Below are 12,438 nucleotides of genomic sequence, written 5' to 3'. Positions count from 1 at the left end.
AGGGAGAAGGAAGGAAGAGATCAGAAGAGGAAAAAAGGAAAAAGGAAAGCAGGGAAAGGGTTGGGGGGTGGGGGTGGAGGAAGGGACCACCCCAAACTCTCTCTAACTCTGCGTTCCCTCTACATTCACAATCTATATAATAAGGGAGAATGATTTTTGAATCTTATCTCTCTATAAATCCTAACCATTGATTTGCTTCTAAATCCTACGGCTCTCTCTCTCTCTCTCTCTCTCTCTCTCTCTCTCTCAAATAATATTAATTGCACAATTGCCACTAATTAGATCTCATGTTGCGCCGTGCAAACCCTAACAATATTAATTGTATAATTGCCACTAATTAGATTTCACATTGCGTCGTGCTTTCAGGCACAGACAAACCCTAGTGATTATATATTATTACTTTATATGTTTAGAGCATTGTGCATGTGAAAAAATAATACTAGTTACATTAATTGGACGGGCTTGGAAAATAAAATTTAACTAAGGCTAGGCTTGGGATCACAGAAAGAAGCCCGTTTATTTATTGGGTGGGCTTTTGGCAGACACAAGTTTTGTAATTTCGCAGTATGAGCCCGGGCCAAATCCAGCCTAACCCGATGAAGGTGCCCGAGTCCTTCCCCTCCCTCAATGGTTGCACCCTCTCTTCCCTCCCCCCCTCTCCTCCTCCTCTCACCTTCATAGATGTGAGATGGTTGACTCTTTCCTTAAAGAGAAGATCTTCTACTCTCCCCATCATTTCTGGACTAGGGTTTCTTGGCATTAGACTCTTGGGCTCTCCAACAACAACGATTAATGCATCATTCCGGCGGTGGCAACTACGAGGGGAATGAGCTTTATATTTTAATTTTGATTTCCTATTCTTGTACTTCGTAGACCTGCGCGGCCTTTCTATTTTTTGTGTTATCAATGTATAATTCTGTTTCCTCAAGAAAAAAAGAAAAAGAAAAGACTTCCATAAAAGTAACTCAAGGAATAGCAAAGCTTTCCCTTACACAAGAAACATGAAATAAACAAATCAAAGGCAGCAGAACGGGGTTGCCTTTAAGGGTCAAAAACTAGTTGCTACAACTATTGAACTTCCATACTTTTCAAAAAGAGATCTATTGCTGAATTGAGAAGAGACTAGCTTCAATAATACATACTAGTATGTCTTACGCTACAGGCAACTGGGCAACCAAGCCGTGCCTTTGGAATCCAATGTACTTGGAGTCTACCCAAGGTCTAGACGAAATACTTCAAGCTTGGAGACGTCTCCGGCTCCAGGAGAATTTCTCCCACAGCTAATCTATAGATCGAGATACTCCTTTTGTTTTCCATGATACCTCAGGTTGACACTAATTCATGGAATACATAGTAGAGGTAGCAAAGGCAAGATTTGTGAAGCCCAATGATCTATATATCTACTGGTAATTTCCAAAGCAAAACGGTTGACCCTTCACCGCAGAAGGAACCGAGATAAAGGAGAGTGAATACAGCGCAAATAAGATTTCTACTATAAAAATTCGCCAAGATCAATTTTAACACCTTACATATTTTGGCATTCTTTGGTCGTGCTATTCGCACTAATATATGCAATTTTGCGTATATATAACTAGTTAATAGGGCGAGTTAAGGTAATTGTTGAACACCCTAGTAAAAATCCTTGGAGCCACCACTGCCAATCTAACAACATATCGATCCAAAATAACACATGTCCATTGGCAGGATTTGACATTAAAATTGACACAATGAAAATACAATGGCTAGGCTACAAACAACTCTAGAATAAATGAGGTTACTTACTCGATTTAAGTGTGAGGAAATTTTCAACTAAGAACCAAGTGTTCTTCCTTACCTACTGTTTTACATACGGAAATTTTCAACTAAGAACCAAGTGTTCTTCCTTACCTACCTACAGTTTTTACATTTTCCTGTATCAAAAGAGAGAACATAAATCTGCTCGAGGAGGGCCTTGCATCTAATTAGCTAGGTGGTGAGGCAATAGCTTCCAAGGCCCAGACTCCTACGAGAGGCAGGAATGGGAAATTCTCCACAATGGGCGAAACACATGTATTCTTGCTTTATTTTCTCGAAATAGCAAGTTCTTATATAACCACAGTGGGATATTTTCAAACTGTACATATATTCCCAGAAGGCGAAGAAAAAAACCAGTAAAACCTGCACTGGAAAATTTATAGTGTAGCTAGGAACTTGAAGGGTGGCTGAAACAAGAGAGCACCACTTTCAAATTCTCCTCCCTTTCCTTTCACAAATTTGTCTCAGAAACAAAGACAACCTCTGATTGGTAGTGTGGATACTTTCAAATTGTAGTAGAAAATACCAGATTTAATGAATATGCACGACTCGAGCCTGATGCGGCAGAGTTGGCAGTCCAGCTTCCTCATCAGGTGGAGTATCTGACATTTCAGGAGATTCCTGAAGGTGTCACCAAATAGAAGGAATTAAACTGAATAATTTAATCTGATCTAATCAAATGGATTTTCCGTATCCATATTAGTACCAATCCAAGCCATTTTATGAATAAAATAAGAAATATATTTTATATGGTGATGGTAGATATGTCCCCAATGGAATCGAAGGAGAGAAACGGGTACTGTAACAGACTTTTCTATGAACTCACCTGGAGCCGTCGGCAACTCTGGATGGCATTCACAGCCCTCAATATGATATATATTGGCAGAATAACTCCACAAGCTCGCAAAAGTAACAGCTGCCATATTATGGAACGAATAGTGAGTGTCAGACGAATGACCCTCTCTGGATCTCTAAATCTGTCTGCGCGTGTGGCTGGGCATCCATTTTTTTAGTCAAATTTCAAAAATGCCAACAGTTAGGTTATCTTACCAAGAACAAGGGGAGAGAATAGTCCACCGTTTCGCTAAATATCATCGGAAGAGCATGTCTTAAGACCAGAAGAACCATGAACTGTGGACAAAATGTGAGAAGATGTCAAAATGCTAACATCAGATCAAGTAGGCAAACAGACATATTTCAAGTTGACTGCACAATTGGTACTAAAAGGGCTCAAACAGGCCAAGTTTGATGGTTGAATACAATTATAATTTTAGATTCAGAGAAAAGCTGCTAAAAGTGCATCAAGTACTTTCCAGGTGTTAATCTGAATCCAATTAACCTTTCAAATTCCAAAAAAACTAATAAAAGTGATCAAGTACTTGGTTTAAGACTGCATGTTTGTCTAGATTGTTATGTCCTCGTTTTCAATATAATTTTCTTATTCTAGTTTTCTATCTGATTCGAGTTTTTTGATATTCAAATTTCAATTAAGGATACAATAGAATCATCTTCACATTAACCCATCACCCCCCTTAATGACATTTGTCACTAGCATGACTGAGATAACTCAGAAATATCTGGCTCATTGCAACCACTAGAACTTGCCAGTGCATCCATCAGACCTACAGAGGATGTTTTGTAAACATTTTTGAGTTTTTAGGTACTTGGTGCTTATTAGTAGTTAATGTTTTCAACTATACAACTACTCTTACCAGTTTCTCATTTTATCTTATTTTTGTACAGATCTGATACCTTTTTATAATTATAGGAGTTGAAAAACACATGCACACAAGCCTGTGACACACTTCACAAGAGAGAGAGAGAGAGAGAGAGAGAGAGAGAGAGAGAGAGAGATTACAATTATGGCAACAGAACGACAGCAGAACTCGCTTCTCGCTGTAGAAGCTGCATACTCGTCAATCTCCGGATCAATAAAATTACGGTCAGGTGAGACCACAGCTATAAAGCGAGAATTATTCAGGTCCCTTCTGGAGATCTCCCAGTTTCCTCTGATAAAACACCCACAGGCAAAAAAAATTAATGTTTCAGTTCACAAGTAAATGTGCACGTCACTCACTAATCGTAGGAAAACATCAGCAATGAATGTAAAGAACCCCAGGGTTTGGAGAGAGGATGGATAAGAAATACCTAAAGTTCACAGGAATACGCCCAATTTGGAACATTGGAGGAGGTGCTGTGTAGCCTGGTTTGAATGGCTGCAATGGACAATGGACATGCAGACAATAAATAAATATACACATTTTTGTCTTTGATAAGTACTGAGTAAACTAACAAAAATCAAGAAAGTAACACTTCAAATTCTGTTTCGATAGGGAAAGCAATTGTTCAAATAAATAGTTTCGAAGAAGAAATCGAGGAACTTTATAAATTTATAACAATGTGTAGTGGCCAAAACGTTCAAAAGACTATTTTCGTCTTCAACTGAAAAAACTAACAAAAAATCATGTAGGAAACACTTAAACTCCAATTTGACAGGGAAAGCAATTGTCTACGAAATAGTTTCCAAGAGGAACTCAAGGAGCTTTATAAAGACTGAAACGTTCCTCAAGGAACTTTTTAATGATAAATTTATAAAGACCGAACCATTCAAAAGCATGAACCAAAAAACAAAGTTGAAAAGATAGTGACCTACTTGGTGACATATCTCACACACAGTGTTACCCTTCTCGTTACACCACCTCTGTATGCATCTGTGGTGAGCATACTGCAAAAGGCAAGAAATAAGAATTATGAATCATGAAATTTGAAAGAAGGAGACAACCGAATAATGTGCCAAACAGTGGCGGCTCCAAACTTTGCCAAGGGTGGTCAGTTTTACACCCCCCATTTATTTTTATTTTTCTTATAGAATACATGTAATATTTTTAGTTTTATTTTAGTTTAGCCCTTCTTGAACACTCAAACCAAAAATATTTGAACACCCTACCCAAAATATTTGAACATCCAACCCAAAAATCTATCCATTGTATACAACCCAAGGAACAGAAAAAATTTTGAACACCACCGGTGCCAAACAACTAAAGATTGTGGAAGACGTTTCCCCTTACAGAAAGTCATCACCCTTCAGATGAGAAAGAGAAATAAAAAACGTCAGTGGACTATCTGAAGCACAATTCAAATGAAAGGCATGAGATCATTTTGAGCTTACACAAGCCCTGAGAAGACTGAAAGGCAGAGAATCAAATTGATCTACTCACCAAGATGAATCTCCTTAGTGGGGTGTTGAAGGAATAAATACCCAGAGCTAAGAGACATGAACAACTCTACTAAGGTAGACGTTTTCTCAGACACCGTGTCCATTGTCAAACACCAATAATACCTCATTTTAGGATTATTAATTTTTGGGTCGTTGTTTGATGTTCTGTGTGCTTTATGATGTACCGATTGGCGGAATTAGTCTTACTAAATCATGTACAGTTTTTTCAACTAGTTTTGATGGAACTATGTGTAAGATTTGTTAGTCTTCAAGTCATGGTATACATGGTTCTTTTCCATTTCAACTACTTTTGCTTTAGGTTTTTTATTCTATCCTACTACATTTCCACATACAAAGTTCACAAAATAAAACTACGCATTTTTTAAAACGTCAGTGGTGTGGCATCAGGCATGTCATCCCCTTTCTGTAAATCTTCATGTCACGTGTTTGTGCTACTTAGTACCCAAGAGTAGAAGCAGCGACCAAAATTTTGTAACTTGGAAAACCATAACCCAATTTGAGACACTAGCTTTAGATATCTGCTTATAACATATTTAGGTCACCTTGTGCAACTGTGCAAGCTGAGCTGCCTCAAAGGTTAGAATGGAGGTAACAAGAAATTATGGCTTTTGACTTGATCCTGTTTGGTTTGAGATGGACAATGTGTTCTTGAGGCATTGGGTAATGCATCCAATGAAAAAGGGACACAATACTGATATCTCTCAAGAAGTAACCTTCAACAGCAAATGGAAAGAGAAAGCCAATCTCAATCATTTGACGAGTAGAGCTAAAAATCTGAACTACAGGCTGTTATACCATCATGGGTACAACTCAACCCCCAAAGCTAGTGGTCAAAGTGAGGGTACCATCACACCGTATACTCCATATTACTTTAGTACCCAGGCAATGGGGGACTCTGCTTCAGAACCCACATGATACTAACCAAATGCATATCTTAGGTTCATTATTGGCATGTAACTAAAGAGCCAAATATTTACGCTTAAAACCTCTTCTAAATATTGGTGGCTTGGACTTTGGAGGTTTTGTTGTTCTTCTTGTTTGTTGCCCTAGCGGGCTCAGGCCGGTGAGGGGAAGTTTTAACCTTTGTCCAATTATTGTAAAAGCAGGGATTCCATCTTCCAGCAATGATTAATTCAGCAATATTTCGTTCAACAGCAGATACAGTATACTCCAAGAACAGAAAATCCAAATATGAACATGATTGGCAACAGCCAAATATTCATCATAAGTATACATTATTCTACAATTGCGCACACCATTACAGAACACTTCAAGGGACAAAAAAAAAATGATGTTTCAACTGAATCACAAATAGGCAGTAGAAAGAATGTTAGATGACTAAATAGATAAGCGGTTATAAACCTCTGAGATGCAACTAACCTTTAAGCTGCCACAGCAAGAGCAAGGTGTGTCCATATTTGAATTTTCATCCTCGTCCTGGCATATCCGGCATTCTACAATTTTCCTTGGGGAAGAACAATCTCTTGAATCTCTTTCGTACGAAGACAAATCAATTTCAATGTCATCAGCTCCTACATCTGTCGACTGCTTCGACAGATTCCTGCTCTCAAATATTGCAGCTTCCAAAGTTGATTCAGTAAGCAACCGATCCACCAGCAATACAAAGTGATCTCCCATTCTCAAATACCAGCACCCAAAAAGCAAATTCGATCTTTTGAAAAGAACGATGAATCCAAAGCCCGTAACGCCTTGAACAAGTACTTATTTTCTCTCTTTTTTCCCCCTTTTGGTCTTTGAAACAAGTGCTTCCGAATTAGCAAAACTCCTGAAATCAACCAGCGCAAATTAGATAAATCAAGGTACGAATATTTTTTATATCAAGAGACACCACCACCGCAACCACCACCCCACATACAAAAAACAAGTAAGTAATAATAAAATAAAAAACACGACCAAAGAAACCCAAAGGAATAGGAATTTGAGTTTAAGAAACTCCTGAGAAGATAAAACTTATCCAAAACAGGAAGCTCCCTCAGAAGCTTGCAACCTTGTGGAAACTGTCAACGAATCTAGAACTGAAGGCTTAAATAAAATTTTACATCCATTATAAATTCTAATGGAACAGTTGTGGAAAAGCCCAATAAACCGATGAAGTCCAATACAAAACACAAGTTTAAATGGAAGGATAGGGAGGGAAACAAGACCTAAACGATGAAAACAGGCAACAAATGTTGATTCGAAAGAGGAAAGCAAAGGGGAAGCAGCAGAAAACATTTGAAACATGAGGATGCCTCTCAAAAAAAAAAAGCATGGATGGACCTTCTTACCAAACCATAAAGGCCCACAAAATCAAAGAAAGCTACCAAAAAAAAAAAACAATTGACAGAAACACCTCCTGACCTCCAAAAGACATACCAATGTCATAAAAGCAAGAAAGAGAGAGTACCCACAAAAGGAGAGAGAGAAAACACAGAGAAAAGGAACAAACCCAGATGGCAAAAGGTCTCTTTTCAATAAACCTAAGCCCTTAAATACACAAACATGAAACCAAAACGAATTCAACCGAATATACTGATATTGGGAAAGCGGAGAAGAAAGGTGAGACTTACAAGAAGGGGATCGGATATCTTGAAGCTAAGAAAAGCTCTCTCTCTCTCTCTCTCTCTCTCTCTCTCTCTCTCTCTCTCTCTGTGGGTTTTCTTTTTCTGTAGAAATCTCTGTTTTGGAATGAAGCAAGAGAATTGGGGGGACTCTATTTACATTTATACAACAAAGCCTTGGACAGTTCAAAGTTCTCTCTCTGTGGGTTTTCTTTTTCTGTAGAAATCTCTGTTTTGGAATGAAGCAAGAGAATTGGGGGGACTCTATTTACATTTATACAACAAAGCCTTGGACAGTTCAAAGTTCAAACCATGTCTTTCCCTTTCTGTGCTGATGTTATATAAACACAGCTGTGCGTATAGGCTGAGAGAGAATAAAAAATGTGTTTCAGAAATTTTAACGGCAGAGAATGTCACGACCGCCACGATTCCTTTTTGCTTCGCCGTTTTTGGCGTTCGGTTTGCTCTCCACATGATTCTTTTACTACTAGTATAAGTGATAGTTAAAAGTAATTAATCATAATTTCTTTTAAAGATAGTTAACCAGACATTTCTGACCGTATGATTAGAATAAATACCATTTTAAATGCTAAACAGGATTCTTTTTTACTAAAATTAATGAAAAGTCAGTTAACCAGACTTTTTTTTGACGGTATAATTACAATAAAGACCATTTTAAATGCTAAAAAATGGTGAAATATTGTCCATTAATTTCTCACAATCTTTGATCGTCTTCTCAAAAGTTTGGGTCCTTCCTGATACTAAATTAGTAAATTAAGACTGCACTGGACATTCCAAATCTTGTTCACCGTGCCCCTCCCCATATTCAATGGTCAAAAATCGTGAAATCTTACCAAACATTATCAGTAAATTAAGATTATAAGGTCATCTACAGTAGTATAATCAAAAGTCAATTATTTTTAAAATTAACAATATTTGTACAAAAGATGGCTCACAATGGTATAATCAAACTTAGTAACATCCTTAGAAATAATCAAATTTTAGGCTTTAGATAACCAAAACTAGCAACATTTTTCAATAATCAAAAACATTTTTAATCTTTGGATAACCAATTTTAGGCTGCGGACCCCTTATTTTGGTTATGGACTATAAGCGATCATTGTGAACCTCAATATTGGTAAGCTTAGCAACCTCTTAAGTGAATAATCAAAAGCTGATGTGTCAACTTTTGATTATCCATTTTTTATTATATCATTGTGGATGGCCTAAATAATTGCTAACATGAGTGAGATAACATGAGTGAGATACCGCTGCAACGCTTTTAGTTAAAAATCTTTTGTAATCAACTATGTTCAAGAAATATTAGGGTAGTGATAATGCCAAAACTGTTTTTGTTAGTGTCAAATTTGTTGGTGTCAAAACTCTTGTACATAAAAGTCTTATACACTGCTCATGATAGATGGCTTCTGTGCCCTAAAATTTTATCACAAACAAATTAAAACAATATTGACATTATTATTTCTTAAATATTATTTATAAACAAAACTGTTACGGATAAAATTGAGTCAAAATTTTGCCGATCAAAATAAAAATTGAGTCAAAATAATGTAGCAGTCGTGATTTCTAAATTAATGAGTCAAAATGGGGACTTTTCCTTTTCTGATGAAATGGTGGACCGCATAAGACTAGGTCACTGCATAGGGGATACAAAAAAAAAAAAATCTATTTAGGTTTCCCTCCCCTGTCAAGACCTCTGACTTTGTTCCCCCACCATCCAAAATCTAATAACCAAAAGTGAATAATTAAAACTTAGGAAAATAATTTTGTCACTTCTTTTTTATTATCGTCACTTTCTTGCAAGTATAATTTTGCACCAAAAATACGCTTGCAGGGAGTGACGTTAACAAAAAAGAGAGTGACAAAATCAGCAGCCAAAACTTGTCACATCATATTTTGATTTTGATTATGATTATCTATTCAGATGTTGCTAAAATTAGTAATGTCAAGTTTCACATTGTTTATTTTTTTGCACATAATCAAAATCAATGGGCCCACTGCCAGCTGTTCCTTTCCTCCAAACTTTTCCTTTCATTTCACATCTATTTCATCCCTCTAAAAAATGCTTTTGAGAAAAAACAATTTTTTTTAAAATTTTCAAAAAAAAGTTTTTGAAAAAACAATTTTCACAAAAAAAAAAGTTTTTGAAAAAAACAGTCTTAATAAAAAAAACAAATTTTGCAAAAATAAAAAATAAAGGCTTTTGTGTAATGATGGATGTACTTGAAATTTAGTAATTGGCAAAAGATTGCTAATTTTGATTATCCAAATACCCAAATTTAATTTTTTGTTAAGAGGTTGCTAAGTTTGATTAATACAATATTGAGTACTTTTTTGAGCAAACATTGTTAACTTTAGTAACTCTTTGGTTTTGATTATTACATTATGGATGCTCTAAGGTTTTAAGTTTGCAATCTCTCAGGTGCTATCGATTCCTTTAAGGGTCAATCCATACGGAGCTTTTCTTCCGCTTTAATTGGTTTCCGCAAATGGATAGTGGGACTGGGCCCAGGAGTAATCTGTTCATTTTGCACTTCACCTTGCAAAATTTTAATGGTAACTTCGTTTTTTTTTCTCTTACCAATATTATGGTAATTCAAATTATGGGAGAGAGATAAATGTTATTGTGTTATTAACTTCAAAGATATCACAAAGGTTGCGGCAAAAACTAATTTTTTTTGACGTTACTCAAACATTAGATGTCGTTACTCCATCAATATTCATAAATGATAGTGTTGCTCAATCATTTAAATGATGGAAAATATGTGTAATTAATTAGGACAGTGCTTTTCAAGCCACTTACTCGAAAATTAATGTTGCGCCATAGCATATATACGTCAGTAATATTCTTACATTACAGTGAAAAATGTTAAACATTGTAACCTCAAACAATTCTTTTGCCATACATGATCGGTGTCCAGATTAGTTTAGTCACACCACCTCGAGCAACCCCAAGCTTGAAATTCGCGACCACTAATTTTCAAGGATTTCAAAACAATTTGGTTCAAGATGAGAGCTTAATTGAATCTGCGAGCTCATAGGATAAACCACCCTCTTATTTTTTATCATGCTCTCATTGAACCTTGAGTTAATCTCAACAATCATTTCCTCTATTAGAATTCCGTCAACTACATATTATTTTATCAATTCTATATCGATGGTCCACTTTCGCTATTGGAGATCTCTTACGAAAGTGTCTATATATACTTTAATTTATCATATTTTGTATATACAATATAGATCTTATTTGATAGATTTCTATTAGCTTTTGTAAATGTAATTGGCGATATATTTCCGGATACGTTGGAGTCTGTATTAATTATTTTTTTCATTTGGGTTTGGAAAGTGGTTTTATTTTGTCTAGATTACATACTCCGCCCATTAGTTCAAGAGTTGATCGCAAAGGTCGTGCCGTGCATTTTGCTTGGAAAGGTATATGCATCTCATGTACATTTAGCTTAATATTTTTCCATGCATCATTAAAGCTTTTCAATGTCTTAATCTTTTATGAAATATCATGTATGTACTAACCTTATATTATTGGCCTTGTTTTATTTGAAGGAAAATCTTGTCTAAGGCATTTTAAGTGTTGGCACCTTAGTAGTGACTTAGCAGTGCCTTAACAGACTAAGGCCTTTACATGCGTGTTAGTAGCGCCTTAGTAGTGCCTTAGCAGACTAAGGCCCTTGCATGCGTGTTAAGAGCGCCTTAGTAGGGCACTCCAGTATTTTTCCTTACTTGGTCATATATAAGCATATTTTTTATTATTCTCGGGTACAAGAGTGATATAGCCCACTTTAGAGATAAAGCATTATCTCTTTTACTCTTGTGCCTTCATTTGCATTTGGATGAATTGAATCTTGCATTCAATCATCTTTGTTCAATCTAGAGGAATATTTTCTTAATCCATGTATTCTCTCTAGGTTGATTCTTTTGCATAAAAACCTTAACTTTTCAATATTCACACTTTCATGCCTACGAATCGACATGGCCGAATGATACCATAGCTATTTTAGAGTGGAGATCGAGATGGTGTTGTTCGAGGAGTCCATGGAATCAATAAGGGGCACGAGGTGCTGCGCAAGAAGCAGAGTTAGGTGTAACTTGGGGTAAAAGTTAGTAATTTCTAACTTGTTGTCTTTTGCCTAACATTTTGATTTATGAAAATTTGAGTAGATTAGGCCGTGGTTTTATGTTTAGGGTGTGTTTGACCCTAAGTAGTTTCCACGTATATCTTGGTGTTTGCGTTCTTTAGTTTTATCGCTTTTTACTTATATTGTCCAATTGAATAGCGTGACATGATGATTGGATAGTTGTTAGTTGATGTAAATTTAAATTGGTCATCTCATTCACCCCCCTGTGGGTGCATTAGATAATTTTAGTTTTATTAGGCAAAAATTTTAAAATCATATAAAATATTATAAATTGTAGGATATAGACAATTTTTTGAAGAACACGTGTGTTGAAAATGTACCATCAATATGCAACGAATGGAGTACCGGAGATTTACTCCAAAATAATATAATGCCGGGATAATCGTTATGTAATTAATCTTTTATTTCTCAAATGTAATCAACTAATAAAATTGGATAAATAATTCCCAGAGACCTAACCAGTGTTAATAAAAAAAAAAAAGAAGAAGACATGATACATCATATATATGTGGGTATATTCTAAGGGCATCCACATCTCCTTCGCTATTCTTCTTCTACAGCTACAGTAACGAGCAAAATTCTCAAAAGTTTGTTGCACCAGTCTCGTGAGCCACATCGCTTTTTTACAGAATTTTAGTTACAATTCCTTGTTATAAGAAGAGAGACCTGCTTT

General features: G+C 36.0%; 1 protein-coding gene across 2 annotated transcripts; it reads right to left on the bottom strand.

Moving 5' to 3' along the window:
- Positions 1-2,034: 2,034 nt before the first annotated feature.
- Positions 2,035-7,757, bottom strand: LOC131300568 (uncharacterized). Of its 2 annotated transcripts, none has more exons than XM_058326470.1 (8): positions 7,603-7,757; positions 6,413-6,818; positions 4,448-4,519; positions 3,943-4,010; positions 3,653-3,803; positions 2,845-2,925; positions 2,621-2,710; positions 2,035-2,415 (listed from the first exon to the last, which is right to left on the bottom strand). In XM_058326470.1, the coding sequence occupies exons 2-8, from the start codon at positions 6,668-6,670 to the stop codon at positions 2,326-2,328; spliced, it is 810 nt and encodes a 269-aa protein (XP_058182453.1). In that variant the 5' UTR covers positions 6,671-6,818; positions 7,603-7,757; the 3' UTR covers positions 2,035-2,325. The 2 variants fall into 2 exon arrangements, with proteins under 2 accessions (XP_058182453.1, XP_058182454.1); XM_058326471.1 differs by having other exon boundaries at positions 6,413-6,815; positions 7,599-7,696.
- Positions 7,758-12,438: the final 4,681 nt, after the last annotated feature.

Source organism: Rhododendron vialii, chromosome 9a (assembly GCF_030253575.1).
Source record: "Rhododendron vialii isolate Sample 1 chromosome 9a, ASM3025357v1".
Taxonomy (NCBI): Eukaryota; Viridiplantae; Streptophyta; class Magnoliopsida; order Ericales; family Ericaceae; genus Rhododendron; species Rhododendron vialii.
This window is presented reverse-complemented; position numbering and strand designations above follow the sequence as displayed.